Genomic DNA, 20,483 nt, shown 5'->3' with positions numbered 1-20,483 from the left:
CTTAAGTCACATAAATGAAAAGGCATTTGTGTTAATTACTACATATTTCAACAGTTTTAGATATAATTTTACATGAGTAACCATTTATCTCTAAGCCAATCTAAATAGGCTTCCTTAAGGGATTTCTGGTCAATTATGCCAGATTTTACCACGTAGACACAACATATAACATGCATAAACACATATGTTAACAAAGATCTTATAGCTTTCACTTTTACATGTATTCATGAGACTGTAAAATATAGTAACATAAATTCACTGGTTGGATCTGAGTTACATCCCTATAGCAGCTGGTAAAAAGAAAAAAACTCTCTCTTACCTTTTTTTTTAAAGCCTCAAATTTAGTGGTTAGTTTCTCAGGTGTTTTTACATTTCAGCTAGGACTCACTGAATTGTATAATGAGCGTGTGTATTTTTTTTTAGTACATACATATATACCCAAAAATAAGTGGTAGTACAGAGATAAGATTGTTTTAGGCTCATGCAGGGAAGTCATCGCCTCAATAGTTAAGGAGTAAAATTTATTATATCTCCTACTTTACATTCCTTATTTCTCCATTTCCCTCTCCATGTTGACTGCAGCCAGTTTAAGTATTCACATAAAAACAACTTCTCCCAAGAAAATGCTCTTACTTCCAGTCGACTTTCTCAGGATTGTGGAAACCCTCCCAGAAGCCCTCTAGTGGACAAAACTTTAACACCTTACATTGGCCTGTTTTTGGAGACCAGTGAAATAAGCAATAGGATTGCCACAAATAGTTTCGACCAGTAGTTCTCAACCTGAGATGATTTCACTGTCTAGGAGTCACTTGGCAATATCTGGAGATATTTTTAGTTGTTACGCCTTAGAGAAAGGGTGCACTGGCATCTAAAGGATAGAAGCCAGGGATACTGCTAAACATCTCACAATACATAAAACGACCTCCACAACTAAGAATTATCTGACCCTAAATGTCAACAGTATGGTGACTTCTGACTTAGACTAATCATTGTGAGACACTCTTGTTGAGGAGTCATCCACCATGACCACTACGATAACCTCGACTTGTATAAAGTCAAGTGTCTGCATTCACCCTCTCAGTTATGACTCCTTCTAATTTTCCACCCAGGTCATGTTCCTCCAATAATGGTGTAAGGGGAACCATGAGGCAAGTCCCAGTAGAACCACATGGTTAGAGTGAGAAGGAATAGGTCTCCAAAAGATGAGAATTGCAATTATTACAGAAAGAAAGCTGAACTATAGATCTATAGATGTCCACTACACTAAGACAGTGAGAATGAAGAGGAGAGGGAATACTTGAGAACTTAAAAATATGGCCAGGCACGGTGGCTCACATCTGTAATCCCAGCACTTTGGGAGGGTGAAGTGGGTGGATCATTCGAGGTCAGGAGTTCAAGACCATCCTGGGCAACATGGTGAAACCCTGTCTCTACTAAAAATACAAAAATTAGCTGGCATGGTTGGGCGTGCCTGTAGTCCTAGCTATTCGGGAGGCTGAGGCACAGTAACCACTTTAACCCAAGAGGTGGAGGTTGCAGTGAGCCAAGATTGAGCCACTGCACTCCAGCCTGGGCAACAGAGGGAGACTCCGTCTTGAAAAAAAAAATAATAACTGCTAAACCTTGCTGATTTACTGGATGTGGAGGATGAAAGAGTGACCATCATTGGAGAGATGATGACAAGATTTTAGGAAAAGAGTGACTGGAAGATGATTTTATAATTAACCAGGATAAAGAATTCAGGAAAAGAAATATATTTGGTGAGGTAGAAGGGAGATTAGTACTGTTTTGAGACTTCACTTACCTTCATCAGCATTCATCTAGGAGCAATTATCAGGATTAATTTTATAAGGTTGTCCTTGAGGTTATTTATTTATTTATTTTATTTTTAAAAATTTATTTATTTTTAAAAATTATATTGCCCAGGCTAGTATCAAACCCCTGGGCTCAAGTCATCTTCCTCCTTTGGCCTGCTAGAGTGCTGAGATTACAGGCATGAGCCACCACACCTGTCCTGTTCTTGAGTTTTATAACCTATTCAATAATGGCAAGTGTCACTAACTTTCCTAGTCTGATATAGGGAGATACTTAGCCCATGAGTCAGCTACCATATTTGTATTCTAGGGCCTCGAGTAGTGCAGGCAACACACAGCCAAATCTTTCTGGACTATCCTTTTCAATGTGACAGGGAGACTACCACCAATTTCCTTTCCTCTGTTAAAGCACTTTTTTAGTTCAGGCAGAATATATTGCAACCACATAGTTTTACATTCCTTGGTTAAAATCACAATCCAATTGTTCTTCCCTAAAATTACACCTCAGCTATGTTTATTTAATTTTGGTACTTTCCACTCATTATTGGGGAAGTAGTTTCTGTTGTCGCATTTCCCTTTGAATTAATTAAAAAGCCAAGAAACTTACTAGTCCAAGAGGACTATCCTAATACCAAGCTACTTAGCTGCTGAAGAGAGAATTAGAGAAGTGGACCAGTCTACCAACAGCCCTAGTTTGCAATTACGCTTTTGTCCATACACTTACATAACTAAAAGCAGCCACTACTGTGATTCTTCTCAGAATAAAAATGTGCTAAAGGGAAATTCTGTCTCCACTTAAAGTAGCAGCTGACAGTTTTTAAATTTGTTAAAACAAATATCAAATTCTACATACCCAGGCAACACATTTTACTTACTAGTTCCATTCACACCTTGCAACATGCCTTGCTTTTAGCTCTGTGAACCACTTGTTTACTCACTCCCTTGCCATTTTTGTTATTTCGTAAATCATTGGCTACAGGTCTATCTCAAGAGACTGGGCCTTAGAAATATTTTAACTATCTCCAGCCAACTTTCTCTTGCCTCAGATTCCTCTAATACCTTATTTTTCTTTCTTATTTATTTAGACTAAAATGTACTTTGTAATCTCATGTCAGTACCTTACCAATTTCACCAATTTCCTTTCCTTCCTTCCTTCCTTCTTTCCTTCCTTCCTTCCTTCCTTTCCTTCCTTCCTTTTCTTTCTTTTTTCTGAGGCGAGTCTCGCTCTGTTGCCAAGCTGGAGTGCAGTGACACTATCTCAGCCCACTGCAACCTCTGCCTCCTGGGTTCAAGTGATTCTCCTCCCTCAGCCTCCCAAGTAGCTTGGACTATAGGCACACGCCACCAAGCCCAGCTAATTTTTGTATTTTTAGTAGACACAGGGTTTCACCATGTTGGCCAGAATGGTCTTGTTGGATACAAAAATGTTCTGGAAATAAATGCTCGGTGCCACGAAGTGAAACCAGCACTCAGGCAAAAGTTGTCTCAGCAGGGCAATTTACTTCGGAAGAAGGGTGCCACTTGTGTCAATCAAGATCGCAAGAGCACAGAGAATAAAGGAGACCAGGGGTTTTTTATATCCTTAATGCAATACCTACCTCTTTGTCCCTCCCCGATGGGCTGGGGTCGGACTGCACAATCTGAGCTGACCCGATTGGCTACTTGCAAATATTTTTCTAAATATGGAAGGGAAGGGGGACGTGAAGTACAGTGGTAAAGCATGTGAGACTGTTTGAGACGTGCAGTTTCCGGGGAACAATGGGTGCAGGTAGCCAAGGGAAAAGATGTGAGTTATTGATTAGAGCTGACAGGAAGGGGGTAGGCTGTTTTACAGTAACTAGGGGCAAGGAGGAACAGGAAAGTTGAGTTTGAGAACAAAGGACAAGGAAGTTAGCAGGCTAAACCTTTGAAGAGAAGTTCAAAGAAATTCATTGTATCTTACAGTCTGGATCTCTTGACCTTGTGATCCGCCAGCCTCGGCCTCCCAAAGTGTTGGGATTACAGGTGTGATCCACCATGCCTGGCCAGTACCTTACCAATTTCATTAGCCTGGATGTTATTTCTCTTACAGATAGTCTTCTCCCAGAGAGTAAAACAGCTATTCCCTCTTCATTTCAAATCTACAAAATCGGTGACCACTACATTCTACAGATTCTGTGTGGTTTTCATTACAGAAGACACATCTGTTGGTTTCCCAGTAGTTGACCCTTAAACAATGTGTGAGTTAGGGGTGTTCAGCTCCCCATGCAGTTGAAAATTCACACATAACTTTTTTATTTAATTTTTTCAAAATTTAAAACACTTTTTTTTTGAGACAGTGTCTTGCTCTGTTGCTCAGGCTGGAGTGCAGTGGCATGATCTCAGCTCACTGCAATCTCCGCCTCCCGGGTTCAAGCGATTCTCGTGCCTCAGGCTCCCAAGTAGCTGGGATTACGGGTCCACAACACCATGCCCAGCTAATTTTTGTATTTTTAGTAAAGACAGGGTTTCACCATGTTGGCCAGGCTGGTCTCGAACTCCTGGCCTCAAGTGATCCACCCACCTTGGTCTCCCAAAGTGCTGGGATTATAGGTATGAGACGCCCAGCTGAAAATTCACATATAACTTTTGACTCCCCCAAAACTTAACTATTCATAGCCTACTGTTGACAAGAAGTCTTACCAATAACATAGTCTATCTATTAACACATATATTTTATGCATTCATGACATACCTTTTTCTTAATTTTTTCAATATTTCTAGGCTATGCAGTTTGTGAGATTTTTCTTTTTCTTTTTTTTTTTTTTACAGCCCAGAGGTCCTTTATTTATTTATTTATTTTAACACCTATTATGCCATGAATTCATAGGGAATAGGTTCCAGCAGCTCAGGCTCCTTCCCATTGGTTCTCACAAAGTGTGCTTCTCTGGGTGGAGCAGGCTGGCGCTTTAGTTGAACCCAGGTACCTTTCTCTTTGCCTTCTTTCTTTTTCTGATCATTTTCCTTCACGCGTTTCAGGAAGCTGTCTCGGCTCTTAGAGTGCTTAATGTGCTCAGTACGCACATTAATTCTCTTGGCAAGAATCTTGCCCTTAACTTGTTTGTTTACAACAATGCCAACAGCATGCTGGGTAACATTGTAGACTCTTCCAGTTTTGCCATGGTAACACTTGTGGGGCACTCCTTTCTGAACAGTACCCATTCCCTTGATGTCTACAATATCACCTTTCTTATAGATTCGCATATACGTGGCCAAAGGAACAACTCCATGTTTTCTAAAAGGCCTAGAGAACATATATCGGGTGCCTCTCCTCTTTCTCTTTGTGTTTGTCATTTTGGTGAATTACTGGAAGACGGCAGTTCCGCGAGATTTTTCAAATTGTCCTAAATCTCCAAAAAAATTTGCAATATATTTATATTTAAAAAGTCCATGTGTAAATGTACCCACATAGTTCAAACACGTGTTGTTCAAGGGTCAACTGTATATAACAGTCTCCTATTAATGTTGCTTAAAAGACGTTTAAGGAATTTTGGACCTTCCATTTTTTTTGCTTTTCATGTATTACCTGAACCCCGTATATCCTCACTTAAACAGGAAGACTAGGATAGTACTTCAGGCTCTGGGTATCAATGTCAAGTCAAACCTGAGTCCGGCAGTATTAGAACTGCTTGGGTGTTCCCCTTTACAAAGTATACAGTTGCACAAGTAAACAGCCATAGATCATTTTGGGGGAAGAACTGGGGAATCATTAACCCCATTGCTTGCCACAGTTCCTTTCTCCTGGCGCTTAACTTCTTTAGTCAATGGATTTTGGGTCTAAAAATTGGCTCAGGTCCAGGAACTTGGCAGGGGATTGTGATGTTTCATTGGTACAACTGCCTATGGCCTCCTTATCATCCATCATTTATTTTTATTTTTTTTAGAAGGTGGAGCTTACCATGTTGTCCAGGTTGGTGGGCTCAGGCAATCCTCCTGCCTTGGCCTCCCAAAGTGCTGGGATTACAGGCGTGAGCCACTGCACCCGGCCAACAATACATTCTTTTAATTCCTTTAACACCCAACACTGATAAGTTGGCTGTGAAATCTCATGCCGATACCACACTTTTGGAGAGCAACATGAATTCCATTATGTATAAACAGTCAAAACTATGTATCCTATAAACTAATTCTATTGATGAAAAATTATCCTGAGGAAATCATCTAAATAGGAAAACACATTTCTCATAAATGTATGCATTAGAACATTATAATAATATAAGACTGGAAATTACCTGAATATGTAACCATTTGGAACTGATTAAGGGAACTGTGATATATCCACTCAGTAGAATATTCTGAAGCCACTAATGTTACCAATGATGTGATGCACCAGGAAGAATACAATATTATTTTTGTAGTATTTCTGTCAAAATGATTGAAGAAACTGGCAAAATACGAATATTGATTTTATGATTTTTATTTTAGATAAAACTACTATTATATTTCATGATTTCATTATTTGTATTATGGTGCTGTAAGAAAACGTCTTTATTCATAGGAGGAACATGCTGAAGTATTTAGAGGTAAAGGATCATCATGCCTGCAACTTCCTCTCAAATGGTTCAGAAGTAATGAGATTAAGAGAGGCAATGCAACAAATTAATAATTGGTGAATTTAGAAGGGCTTAGAAGAAGAGTTACTATTACAAGTATTCTGTAAGTTTAAAATTTTTCCAAAAAAAAAAAGTTTAAAAACTGTTATCCCATCTATAGGCAATGTCCAAAATGTTTGCAATAAGATGTCATGTGGAAAAAATGGAGAATTCAAAATTGTTTGTGCAGGCTGGGGGTGACTCATACATACAATCTCAGAGTTTTAGGAGGCCAAAGCTGGAGGATCACTTGAGCCCAGGAGTTCGAGACTAGCCTGGGCAACATAACAAGATCTTTTCTCTACAAAAAATAAAAAAATGAGCTGGGCATGGTGGCACATGTTTGTAGTCCTAGCCATCATTCAGGAGGCTGAGGTGGGCGGATCGCTTGAGCCGCACAGTTAGAGGCTGCAGTAAGACAGGATTGTGCCACTGCACTCCAGCCTAGTAGTACAGGAAGACCCTGTCTCTAAACAAACAAACAAAAACTCTTTGCACCCTATAATTGTAAAAGCATAAAATGTTGGCACATGGATATATTAGAATAGCAGAAGAGGTTTCCCTTAAAAAATTTTTTTCTTTACTTTTTCTTTTTCTTGATTTTCTTTTAAAAATCAAGGTGCCTTATTAGCCAGTAGGTAGTGCCTCAGTCTCATAAAAATCACCAAGGAGAGAGTAAACAAAAAACTAACTAGAATAATAAAATAATTTTAAAAATTCCAATTCTGCCCCAATCTTTTAATTTTCAAAATTCCTTGGTCACATTTGAGTACATCCCATGTTTTTAAGCAATGTCCTGAGTAGGTAATGGGAATTGGTGTCTCTCAAACTGTAAAATTAAAATAAGGGTTCACAGTGGCTCAGGCCTGTAATCCCAGCACTTTGGGAGGCCGAGGCGGGCAGATCACGAAGTCAGGAGTTCAAGACCAGGCTGGCCATCTCTACTAAAAATACAAAAATTAGCAGGTCGTAGTGGCAGGTGCCTGTAGTCCCACAGTCCCAGCTACTCGGGAGGCTGAGGCAGGAGAATTTCTTGAACCAAGGAGGTGGAGGTTGCAGTGAGCCGAGACTGCACCACCGCACTCCAGCCTAAGTGACAGAGTGACACTCCATCTCAAAAAAGAAAAGAAAAAAGTGTTTAAAGACAGATGAAAGAAGCACTAATCATTAATGCAGGTCAAATACTTCAGTGAGCAAGTTTCAGTAGTTTATAACAATTACAAATAAACCTGTTAAATTTTTCTGGACAATGCTAGTATCCGGATTTTACAAAAATAAGTAAATTTATTATTGATGGCAACTAAATGATATTTATAGTGTTTTTTATCATTCAATAGATTCTATCCACTCACTATACTTTTCTGGGTTGTCCTACAGCAAGTACATGTTTTTAATGGTGTCTGTCTTTTGTGCAATTCCTATAAGTTTGCTATTAAAATACATGAAGGCTGAGCATGGCGGCTCACACCTGTAATCCCAGCACTTTTAGGGGCTGAAGAAGGAGAATCACTAGAGGCCAGGAGTTGACACCAGCCTGGACAATATAGCAAGGCCTCGTCTCTACAAAAACAATTTAAAAATTAGACAGGTGTGGTGGCATGTGCCTTGTATCCCCAGCTACTTGGAAAGCTGAGGTGGGAGGATCTTTTGAGCCAAAGAGTCCAGTGCTGCTGTGAGTTATGATCATGCCACTGCATTTCAACCTGGGTGACAGAGCAAGACCCCATTTAAACTCTATTTTAAAAGAGTTCCTAATTCACAGGTCTCCAGTGATATAGTTGGAGTACAAAGAGAGGCTCATGGCAATTCCTGGGGAAGGATGGTCAGTTACCCAGACAATACCTGTAGTATAGCATGTCCTCAGAGAATCATCACAGTCTCAGGACTCAGAGAAAATCCAGTCCAGAGGGGGTTCTTTCCCTTAGCCAAACTCATAGAGGGTAATTCTAACAAGCCAACAAACCAGAAAACCGAATACCATTTTTAAAATGGACTCTGAGCAATGTAACTATTGTGGTCTGGATATTAATGTTTTCTGATCAGCCCTAAATGTAAATCAATATGGGAAGATATGTTTATCATATGGCTGCTTGATGAATCTGGAAGTCAAACAAGGTGAATTAGTTGTACGGTTTGTGTCCTCAAGCAACCAACCCCAACAAAGGCCAATGGACCAGAGATTAGTATTTTTGTGCCAAGGCACCCTGTCCCTGGGACAATGCTGGAGATGGATTACCAAATACTGTCATTCTAGGTTGTTCTTTTATAGATGTCAAGCAGCCAACTCCCACCTATTAACATATTTCTTTCTTTGAGACACGGTCTTGCTTTCTCACCCAGGCTGGAGTGCAGTGGCACGATCATAGCTCATTGCAACTTTGATCTCCTGGGGTGGAGCAATCCTCCCATCTCAGCCTCCCAGGTAACTAGCACTATAGACATATGCCACCATGCCTGGCTAATTGCTTTTTATTTTTTGTAGAGACGATGTCTCACTACGTTGCCCAGGCTCATCCTGAACTACTGGCTTCAAGCTATCCTCAAGCCTCGGCCTCCCAAAGTGCTGGCATCACAGGTGTGAGACACCACACCCAGCCTTGAGTTATTTTTAAAGACTATCGATTTATCCCATATATTTTATTTTTTCAGAATTTCAGTTTTATAAGATAAATTCATTTTGATAAGTATCTTGTTGTTGGCTCAACATGCTACCTACATAAATTTTTCACATACTTTGCAGATTATTTCTATTTCAATGATCTTTCTTATTATATGGTCCAATTACCATCTAGTTAATAATATATAGTGGTTAAGAGCTCCAACGATGGAATTGTGTTTTTGTGAAAGTTATTTAAGTTTTTTAAGCTTCAGTTTCCTTATCTGAAAAATAAGTGTATCTACCTCAAAATGTTGTTTTGAAGATACAATGAGGTACTATAAGTGCATATAAATGACTTAACATAGCAACTAGCATATAGTAATTTTCCTATTCGTTCCATTATTAGTTCTGAGACTAGACTTTAAAAAAAATTACATTTGGCCAGGTGCCTGGTAGCTCATGCCTGTAATCCCAGCACTTTGGGAGGCCGAGGCGGGTGGATCACCTGAGGTCAGGAGTTCCAGACCAGCCTGGCCAACATAGCGAAACCCTGTCTCTACTAAAAATACAAAAGTTAGCCAGATGTGGTGGCACGCACCTGTAGCCCCAGCTATTTGGGAGGCTGAGGCAGGAGGATTGCTTGAACCCAGGAGGCAGAGGTTGCAGTGAGCCAAGATCGTGCCACTGTATTCCAGCCTGGGCAACAGAGTGAGACTCCATCTCAGGGGAAAAAAAAATTACATTTGAGTTTTCCCCAAATATTTGATAGCAATCTATCTACAAATCATCAATGAGCTAATATTTTAGTAGTAGAGGCAATCAACAACTAATTAAATAATGTTTAACAGCAACTTTAGAGTTAGGGTTATGAAGTGGCCTAAAGAAAACCAAAGCAGAGTGAGGGGATAAAGAGTAATGGAAACAGTAATTTAGATAGGGTGGTCAAGGAAGCCCTCCTTCAGGAGATCACATTGGAACAGAGGCCTGGATGAAATGAGGGAAGGAAGTATGTAATTCTCTCATTCATTATGTGAATGTGTGCTGGTTATGGTGCTTGTTAACTGCATCCTTTTGGTTCTTAGTCACACCTCTTTATATGGGTACTGAACTATTTATATTTCTATGACTTAGTACGCCAGCCAGATTTTACAGTCGGGGAAGGAAGTGCCTGTACTTCCTGTGTCCTTTAAATATCCTCCACTGGTTACATAGTTCCCATTACTAACTTAGTACTCGTTGGATGGTTTCTATTCAGTTCTGTAAATGAACTTGGAATTACAAGTCCTTTGAAGAGCAATAAAGAATAATAGAGAATAGATAGAGAAATAAAACATAAAATTTCAGCTCTATATATTTAAGATTGGCAAAAACAAAACAAAACAACCACTTACACACATACATAAAAACCTAATCATTAAATCTTTGACATGGTAGAATCTCAAATAGGCAAAGACACACTAATGGTCATAAAACACATGCAACAAAGTATATACAAAAATGGAGATTTTCCTGAAACTCTGTGCTTGAAAAAAATAAAGAAAAATTGTTAAAAACTATTTAAAAAATGGAAAGAAACTAAACCATAAAGAATAGAGCATCTATAAGTATTGTAAAGGTATGAGTCTTGGTTGACAAGAGGGAATTTTTTGATTAACAGAAAATTTAATAAAAATGGAAACTGTTGTTTAAAAAAAGTTTTAAGAACATCACTGGCTTTCAGTCCTATAGGTATTTCCTTGCCAATCTCATTGATTTTTTGCTGTTATATAACAGCTTCATGAAAATAGGACATCTGGCCAGGAATGGTGGCTCATGCCTGCAATCCCAGCACTTTGGGAGGCCCAGGTAGGGGGATCGCTTGAGCCCAGGAGTTCGAGACCAGCCTGGGGAACATAGCTAGACACTCCTGTCTCTGCAAAATATAAAAAATTAGCTAGGCATGGTGGCCCATGCCTGTAGTCCTAGCTACTTGGGAAGCTAAGGTGGGAGGATCCCTTGAACCCAGAAGGTCAAGGCTGCAGTAAGCCATAATCATGCCACTGCACTCCAGCCTGGGTAACAGAGTAACACCCTGAAAAGAAAGAAAGGAAGGAAGGAAGGAAGGAAGGAAGGAAGGAAGAGAGAGAGAGAAGGGGAGGGGAGGAGGGGGAGGGGAGAGGGGGGAGGGGAGGAGGGGGGAGGGGAAGGGAGCAGAAGGGTGGGGAAGGGTGGGGAAGGGTGGGGAAGGGAGGGGAAGGGAAGGGAAGGGGAAAAATAGGACATCTATGCTGTCCTTTTCTCTTCAAAGAAGGTAACCTGACACGACTTCTAACCAGCAGAAAATAACAATGCGATCAACAGAATTATTTTGGATAGTCTAAGTAACAGTAGATAGTCTCTGTAATTAGAAATCCACTTATCTGTTTATTATTATTATTTTTTTTTTGGAAATGGAGTCTCACTGTGTCACCCAGACTGGAGTGCAGTGGTGGGATCTCGGCTCACTGCAACCTCCGCCTCCCAGGTTTAAGCGATTCTCCTGCCTCAGCCTTCTGAGTAGCTGAGATTACAGGCAGGTGCCACCATGCCTGGCTAATTTTTGTATTTTTAGTAGAGACAGGATTTCACCATGTTGGTCAGGCTGGTCTCGAACTATTGACCTCAGGTGATCCGCCTGCCTTGGCCTCCAAAAGTGCTGGGATTACAGGCGTGAGCCACTGCACCTGGCCTGTTAATTCTATCTACTTTAAAACCTAGTAGAGCTAAGCCCACTAGACAAAAGCTTTCATTCATCACTTCTGATATTCAGGTAAACCGAAACATATGAACAGGCAATGGCTTTGAGTTCTCATACAGCCTCAATTAGGTGTTAGTCAAGTCAAGCATCCATTATGTACTCAATAATAGGTATGACACAGCTCTGGACCTCATTAACACTATAAACACACAGGCACAGGCAGCCTGCATACACTCCTTTTCCTGGTGTCAACATTATTTAAAAGCATGGGAAATAGTAATGAGACAGTGTCTTCTTCATTAGAACCTTAGGAATCTACTAGATTTCTTCATCTCTATTTGTTGTTATTAGTAGCCAAACTGTGCAAAAAACACGGTCTTGAGAAATGATAGCACAGTATCTTAGAGGGAAAGGAAATGTAGGATGCCAGTGTGGGGACAAATTTCTGATTGCCAGTGATTGTTGTGAGCATAACAATAATTTCATGAACATTAAAGCCTCTATTGAGGGCAGCTGCAGTTGTAAAGGAAAAAAAAAATGGTCCCGAACATTTAAAACTACACTGGTGTATATCATAATCAAACAAAGTAAACAGAAAAAAATTTAAACTTTGCTAAAAAAAAAAAAAAGGGCAGGAGAAGCAGTTGATCTTTAGGAAGGCACGCAGTTGCTTATTATGAATCATTTCTAGGGTCCGATGCATTTTTAAAGCCGGTTACAGTCATTACAAAGCACACCCTTGTGAGGTAAGTGTATCATCACCTTTGGTTCATAAATAAAAAAGCTGAGACGCCGAGCGATTAAGTCACTCGCCTAAGGAGAATGAGTCAACGTCAAGAGTCATAGTTGACCCGGCCTAACGACTCCAGACCATAAGTCCAGGGCTTAGTCAGTGGGGCCCGGAGTGGCTTCCCCGGCTGGCACCTGGACTTAGGCTATTTCCGTGCACGTAAAAGCAGAATATTGGAACGGTTGCACAGAACTTCCAAATAATTTTTACCGCCACGCAAGATTTAGCCCTGAGGTCTTAATCTCAGGATTTGGGACAGTAAAAGCTGTCGTCCCTCCCCCTCGTCCAGCCGGTGGCAAGCGGGTACTGCGGGCGGTTCCGTCCGTCCCCTTTCGCAGAAATGGCAACAAATGACCACCAGCATTAGCTGAGCCAGGGGACGTGGGAGGGTTGATTGCCTAAACGACTCTGCATCGCCGCCTCTTTTTGAAACTAAGAGAAAATGGTGGGAGATCAAAAGAAAACTAAATAAACACACAGGCAACTTGTCCTGGGACCTCAACTAAGCAAATGAAGCCTTATTGTGTGTGCTGAGCCTGCAGTTCCCAACCTTCCGGGGAAGATGAGAGGACAGGGCGACAAAGGGCACAGTAGGCTTGCCTGGCAGTAAGTGTGACCGCAGCTATCTAGGCGGAAGAGCAGAAGACTGAAACCACCCTCCAGCAAGCGAGTGTCCGCCGCGTTGAGAACCGCGCACCCTACCCATCGGCCACGTGACCAGTCCTTCTTTAAAAAAAATTTCTTTGCCTTAAAAAAAAAAAAAAAAGGTGAGGGAGAGACTCCACTTCCCAGAAGCCTCTCGTTACCCACGCAGCCGCAGTCTTGCGCAGGCGCTGCCAGGGCCAAACGGACACATCCGTCACGTGGCCAGTAGCTGGCCAATCCGGTTTGAATCTCATTTTTTTCCTCTTACCCCCCCCCCTCTGGAGCGGTTGTGCGATCAGATCGATCTAAGATGGCGACTGTCGAACCGGTGAGTATTGCCTTTGGCCCCCACCCCCACGGGTCCCCGCGCTCCGTCTCCCTTCTGACTGGGGGACTCCGCGGGACGGCGTTCCCGGCGCGCACTGTACCCCTTGCCGCCCCCTCCCCCTCATATTGGACTTGACCTCCCGCGGACAAGTGGGGACGTCCCGGAGGCTGGCCGAGGCGGCGTGTAGCGCACACTTTCTGGTGGGGGCCTGAGAACTGGGGGAGCGGTGTGGGGGAGGGGCGGCGTGGCGCCTCCTGCGGAACCGCGAGATGTCTACAGGGTGGAGGGTAGCTGGGGTTCTGGGCTAGGTGTGTGGGGATGGTGTCGTCGTGATAGGAAGGCGCGGGGCCGGCTCCCAGCGAGCACTGGGATCCGCAGGCAGGGTGGGCGGCGAGCCGGCCTGGAGTGAGATGGAGGAGGGAGCCCTGGGGCAGCCTTTCCCTCCTTGCAGAGCCCCAACCCCGGGGCTCGGGTGCGGGGCGCGCGCACGTCTTCCTTAGACCGGTGGACTGGGGAGCTGGTGGGCGAGTGTTGCCGGAGGGTGGGTTAGGCGGGAGTGGTGCCGCGGCACGCGCGGAGGAGCTTCGACCTCGCTTAGGGGAGTTGAGACGGGCGAGCGCCTGTTAATCCGGCGCGCGGGAGAGTTGCTGGTGTTTGCGCCAGGGGAGGCGAGAAAGGTTTGGGGTGGGAAGGAACACTCGTGTGTCACGGTGAAGCTCTCCAAGTAGAATGAGAGATGGTGGTGGTGAGAAGGGGTATCACATTGTCCTCGCCCCTCCATGCTTGGGACTGGGCTGTCATGGAGGAGGGAAGGGGGAGGAGCGAGGCCTACAGATCGCTGTAGCCGGTCGGCTTGCCGGCCGGACCTGCTGCATTTCACACGCGCCCGTCTTCCATTCATTCATCCTTTCCGCGCAGTGCGCACGCCTCAGAGAATGCGAATGGGTCTCGATCCCTCTGTTCTTCCAGTCTTTATCACCTGGAAGATTTCTGAGACGCAGTTTATTGGAAATAGAAACTTTTAAATCTACTTTTCCATTTGACTTTTTTTTTCTCTTTATCTATGCTACAGGCTTTCATTTCAATTTAGGCACCATTTTAAACTTAACTGAAGCAAGCTAGTCCCAGGGTAGGTTTGTAGTTAATCTTTAAGCAGAGGGTATATTTTTCATAATTTGGGTTTGCCAGGACTGGCTCACTGAAACTTCTGGGCCCTGTTGCCTTTTTAGAGATGACACAGATAAGTGAAGATATCTTGTGTGCATAATGGAGTTTATTAGCAATCAGAAAACCTTTCACACTCTGGAACCAGCTCTAGACCTTGGTTGCCAGATACTTTTGTGTCTCTTTTCATGGTAGCTCGTGGTTTTGCTAATGGTTTACCAGTTTGCTTTGACTTTTAAAAAGACTTTTTTTTTTTTTTTTTTGAGATGGAGTCTTGCTCTGTCGCCCAGACCCGAGTGCAGTGGCGTGATCTTGGCTCACTGCAACCTCCCTCTCCCGGGTTCAAGCGATTCTCCTGCTTCAGCCTCCTCAGTAGATGGGATTACAGGTGCGCACCACCGTGCCCTGCTAATTTTTGTATTTTTAGTAGAGACGGGGTTTCACCATGCTGGCCAGGCTGGTCTGAAACTCCTGACCTCAAGTGATCCTCCCGCCTCAGCCTCCCAAATTGCTGGGATTATAGGCGTGAGCCACTGCACCCGGCACTTTTAAAGACTTTTATAAAACTATTTCAAAAACTCTTATAGACTACACAAAGGCTTATTTTTCATTGCGTTGATGTAAACTATCCTTACCTTGTCAGAATTCAAGGCAGCTTCTCTGCTTGCTTACTTGTTTTTTTATTGGCACCAGTTTTCATTTATGTTCCTGGGAATTAAATTGACTGAAAAACTCGTAAGTTGTTGCTACAGCTAACTGACTTTAGGACATTAATGTTATATAACACTAATGAAGGATAAGTATGTAAAATATACATTTTAAACCCCTTTGACAGGTTCTGATGTCCACTTTTGTCTAGATCTGTTCCTATCCCACTTATACTAGTGTCAGTAAAAAGCATTACATCTGGTAATAGGGGCAAGGCTACAAGACTGTAAACTATAAAACAATAAGGAATTCTGTGAGGTTTCTGTCACATTTAGGTCCCTTGAGTTTTGCAGTTTATGCAGTTTTGTTTCAGCAGCACAGAACAGAACTGCAAAGTGATGAAGGACTATATTTTGAGTTAGTAAATATTAATAGCTCCTCATATATCCAGGGTGTTGTACCAAGTGTTCTTTAGGATACAAAGTTATACAATATGTGACTTGTTGAATGTAAACCCTTAAGGAACTTAATTCCTAGGGATGTGGTCGGTGATACAGTATTTGTTCTGGTGCAGACTTTGGGAGATTTGGATGTTATGTTTAGATTTGGGGAGTAGGGGAACCTAAAAACAAAGTGTGTGAAGGTGGAAACTAAAGTATTTTGAGAATATATGTAAAATAGTATCGAAGTGTTTAGTTTTAGTGAGAAATGAATCTTTTTTCGATACTGACTTTCACTCTTGTTGCCCAGGCTGGAGTGCAATGGCACGATCTTGGCTCACCGCAACCTCCGCCTCCTGGGTTCAAGCGATTCTCTTGCCTCAGCCTCCCGAGTGGCTGGGATTACAGGCATGTGCCACCACGCCCGGCTAATTTTGTACTTTTAGTAGAGATGGGGTTTCTCCATGTTGGTCAGGCTGGTCTTCAACTCCCGACCTCAGGTGATCCGCCCGTCTTGGCCTCCCAAAGTGCTGGGATTACAGGTGTGAGCCACCGCACCCGGCCTGAAAATTTTTAGTACTTTTAATATACCCTTGTGCACAGGCTAGTTATGTAGAATTATTTTTGACAGTTTTAAATAGTTGGATTTTGTGTGTAGGGGGTGTAGGATCTTGCTCTGTTGCTGGGGCTGGAGTGCAGTGGCGCAATCATAGCTCACTGCAGCCTCAAACTCCTGGGCTCAAGAGATGCTCCCATCTCAGCCTCTGGTGTAGCAAGCACTACAGGCGCGGGCCACCACGCCCAGATAATTTTTAAACTTTTTGTAGAGGTGGAATCGCGCGATGGTTACCCAGGCTGGTCTCAAACTCCTGGACTCAAGTGGTCCTCCCACCTTGGCCTCTCAATATGTTGGGTTACAGGCATGAGCCACCGAGCCTGGCCTGGATTTTTTTTTGAAGCAACTGATTAGAATTGGATCGTACTTGAGATACCCCTGCTGAAGGCTGCAAAAGTCATGTTTTTTCTTACTTCAGCTAGTTTGTGAGCTTCCATAATGGTTTTCTGCTGTGCGTTATCATAAACACTTAAAAAGAGCCATGGGCTTTTCCTGCTTATCCCATCATTCATAGGTATCTGGATGATTTTTGTCTATGGACATTACATAAAGTATCATTTTCAGTTTGATATTATTGTGTGGTTTTCTCTTTGTATGAGTTGAGTTACATGAAGATGTGGCCCACAAATACTAAATTTGTTGAGAAGCTTGAAAGGGAAAATTAAGGGAAACATTTTACCTCTTAACGGATAATTTGGCAAAAATTTGAACATTAGGGCAAACAGTACTCTGATGTTACTCTATTGGCATTTGAATTGTGGCTGGGTCAAAATTAGGTTTAATATTAGTCTGTGAAAATGGCAAGGCCGTCTTACCTCCAGTGGGTCGTGTTTCTTTGTAGCTTTATCTTCATTCTACATCCTTCATTATTAGAATTAAAAAAAATTTTTTTGACTTGTAGTTCCTTTTGAGGTAAGAGATTAATTTTGGTTTCTTTAGCTTAGCTGAAAGTATATAATTTTACTTGTTTTTACATTGTAGCTCTTGAATTTTTTAAAACCACACTAATTTCATAAGTGAATCAACTTGGACAATCAGCTGATTTAATGCTTCCTTTTTTATACTTTGGAAACGTGCTCTGTACTACACAGCTTATTAATAAGAGTAATTAAGGCTTAAATACATATTGACAAATATATGTTGTGCTATATAATTCATATTAATGAACAATTGAACGCCAACCAGACTGTGCAAATTAGCGGGCTTTTTGCTTAATGAAAGAACCCACTGTATCAGAGTTCCTCGATAATTCACGTAAATTTGGCTCTGGTGTTCATATTCCAGATTTTTTCAATTAAAAGAAAAAAAATATACTTGCTGAGTTCGGTGGCTCACGCCTGTAATCTCAGCACTCTGGGAGGCCGAGGCGGGTGGGAATCACTTGAGGTCAGGTGTTCAAGACCAGCCTGGCCAACATGGTGAAACCCCATCTCTACTAAAAATACAAAACGTAGCCGGGCGTGGTGATGCGTGCTTGTAATCCCAGGTACTCAGGAGGCTGAGGCAGGAGAAGCTCTTGAACCCGGGAGGCGGAGGTTGTAGTGAGCTGAGATTGTGCCGCTGCACTCCAACCTGGGTGACAGAGCGAGACTCCGTCTCAAAAAAATAAATAAATCAAAGAAGTTTCCTTAATCTATTAGTACTGGTGAGTTGCACCGTCTTAGTCATAGAGACTTTTTTGAGAAGTGGAAATGAGCATGGGTTATAGTCTCATTTTAATATCTGAGTGATCTTGAAGACTGAAATTTCTAAGTCAGCTGAAAGTCGGAATAAGATATCTTACAGTGATTTCAATTTTTAAATGCAGTATTCAAAGGTGACAGTTTGTCAACTGTTAAGGGACTAAAGTTGACATTCCATGAATGTTTTATACTCATGTATACCCATGCATTTACATACTGTTTTCCCTCTTTTCTAGGAAATTCACATTGCTGCTTTTTAATTATCAATCCTTAGCCATTAGCAAGAAATGCAAAGCCTGTGATTCACAATCCTCAGATGTTCTTCCCACTCCTATCCCTACCATAAAAATCACTAGTGTTCCTTCAAAAGTCCCTAATCATGTCTCCAGAAAAAGAAAGGGGCTGGGCTTGGCGGCTCACATGTGTAATCCGAGGCTTTGGGAGACAAAGGCAGGAGGATCACTTGAGCCCGGAGTTTGAGACCAGCCTGGCCAACATGGTGAGACCCTGTCTCTCCAAAAAATTAAAAAATTAGCTGAATATGGTGGTGCATACCTGTGTCCTAGCCACTCAGGAGGCTGAAATGGGAGGATCCCTTGAGCCTGGGAGGTCAAAGCTGCAGTAAGCTGTGATCACACCACTGCACTCCAGCCTGGGTGACAGAAAGAGACCCTGTCTCACCAAAAAAAAAAAAAAAATTTTTTTTTTTTTTTTTTTTTGTATCTAAAATACTAATAGTCATTTCTGGGCACTTCTGGAACCTCAGAATGTGGTCAGAAATATAAGTGGTTTTTTTTTTTTTCTTTCCCCAGTTGGAATTTTTGATACATTATTCCAAAGAAACAATAGGAAAATGGGCTGGGCGTGGTGGCTCACACCTGTAATCCCGGCACTTTGGGAGGCCGAGGTGGGCGGATCACCTGAGGTCAGGAGTTCGAGACCAGCCTGACCAGCATGGAGAAACCCTGTCTTTACTTAACAAAATTACAAAATTAGCTAGGTATGGTGGCACGTGCCTGTAATCCCAGCTTCTTGGGAGGCTGAGGCGGAAGAATCGTTTGAACTTGGGAGGTGGAGGTTGCGGTGAGCCGAGATCTGCCTTTGCACTCCAGCCTGGGCAACAAGACTGAAACTCCGTCTCAAAAAAAAAAAGAAACAAACAATAGGAAAATGAAGTTTAGTCACACTATATTCAGTAAGTTTCTGTGGAATCATTACAAATCTTACCAGCATTGGATTTACAGGGATATGGAATTAAGGATATGGAATTAAGGATATGGATTTATGGTTGTAAGCAATTTAAAAAAAATCTTAACAAACATACCTTGTTTGTAACAGCTATTTTTAATGTAGAAAGATCGTTATTTGTAATTGCTACACATAGCACTTATTCTATGTTAAGTACCACACTGAATGCTTTACATATATTAACTCATTTAATTCTTAACAGTACAGATGAAGTAACATTGTGTGACTAACTTGCTCCAAGATCACACAGCTAATAAGTGATGGGGTGGAGTTTAAATTAAAGCAGCCCAAGTGCAGAGTGTATATTCTGCACTGTCTTTCCAGTAGGCATGTAATGTGCTTTGCTTAGGTGACTTCAGAAGGGGAGATGAATTTTGATAAGCTTAGTATATGTTTTGCTACAGCTATAAAATAAAATGCGTGGACATTTATTTTTAGGCCCTGTTATATTACAATGTTAGATAACAAAAATATATAATTTTGAGGACTAAACCAAGCAATTACACCAATCGTGTTTTAGTAACTAATTGAGAACTTTGTGGATAGATTTCTAAAGAAAGCGGATGGACACTTAACCTTCTCCCCCTTTCTAATTTGATTTTTGGCATTTCCTAGTTCGTGTGATTTCCCAGTTAAAATACTTTGCTAGTGAAAAAAGTTTTAGTACATTTTTAAAAGTTTGTGAATTTTGGATTTATTCTAGACTTAACTACCTTAGTACTTTTAGTAATTTTGGTGCTAGGTCTGGCAAAGGGTAAAACAGTTGTTTTCAAAAAGTTTAAGCTAAAATGTACACATACATGTTTCTTGGTGTATTTTAAGCTTGTTACTACAAAATGCTATACAGAAATTAGTTGTAATTTTTTTTCTGTGCTCTGCTCATTACTGTCATTGTTATCTCCACAAAAATACAAAATTAGCCGGGCGCGGTGGCTCACACCTGTAATCCCAGCACTTTGGGAGGCCGAGGCGGGCGGATCACAAGGTCAGGAGATCGAGACCATCCTGGCTAATATGGTGAAACCCAGTCTCTACTAAAAATACAAAAAATTAGCCGGGTGTGGTGGCAGGCACCTGTAGTCCCAGCTACTTGGGAGGCTGAGGCAGGAGAATGGCGTGAACCCGGGAGGCGGAGCTTGCAGTGAGCTGAGATTGCACCACTGCACTCCAGCCTGGGTGACAG

The 20,483-nt window shown here is 41.9% G+C and overlaps 1 protein-coding gene and 1 pseudogene across 3 annotated transcripts in view; one reads left to right on the top strand and one right to left on the bottom strand.

Moving 5' to 3' along the window:
- Nucleotides 1-4,643: 4,643 nt before the first annotated feature.
- Nucleotides 4,644-5,144, bottom strand: LOC100593162 (annotated as a pseudogene).
- Nucleotides 5,145-11,950: 6,806 nt separating this feature from the next.
- Nucleotides 11,951-20,483, top strand: part of EIF4E (eukaryotic translation initiation factor 4E) — a 59,003-nt gene continuing 50,470 nt past the window's right edge. For all 3 annotated transcript variants that reach the window (XM_030819158.1, XM_030819157.1, XM_030819156.1), the window contains exon 1: nt 11,951-13,502. In XM_030819158.1, the coding sequence (XP_030675018.1) occupies nt 13,485-13,502 (18 nt within the window). In that variant the 5' untranslated portion in view covers nt 11,951-13,484. The remainder of the gene's footprint in view (nt 13,503-20,483) is intronic.

This window comes from Nomascus leucogenys, chromosome 9 (assembly GCF_006542625.1).
Source record: "Nomascus leucogenys isolate Asia chromosome 9, Asia_NLE_v1, whole genome shotgun sequence".
Taxonomy (NCBI): domain Eukaryota; kingdom Metazoa; phylum Chordata; class Mammalia; order Primates; family Hylobatidae; genus Nomascus; species Nomascus leucogenys.
This window is presented reverse-complemented; position numbering and strand designations above follow the sequence as displayed.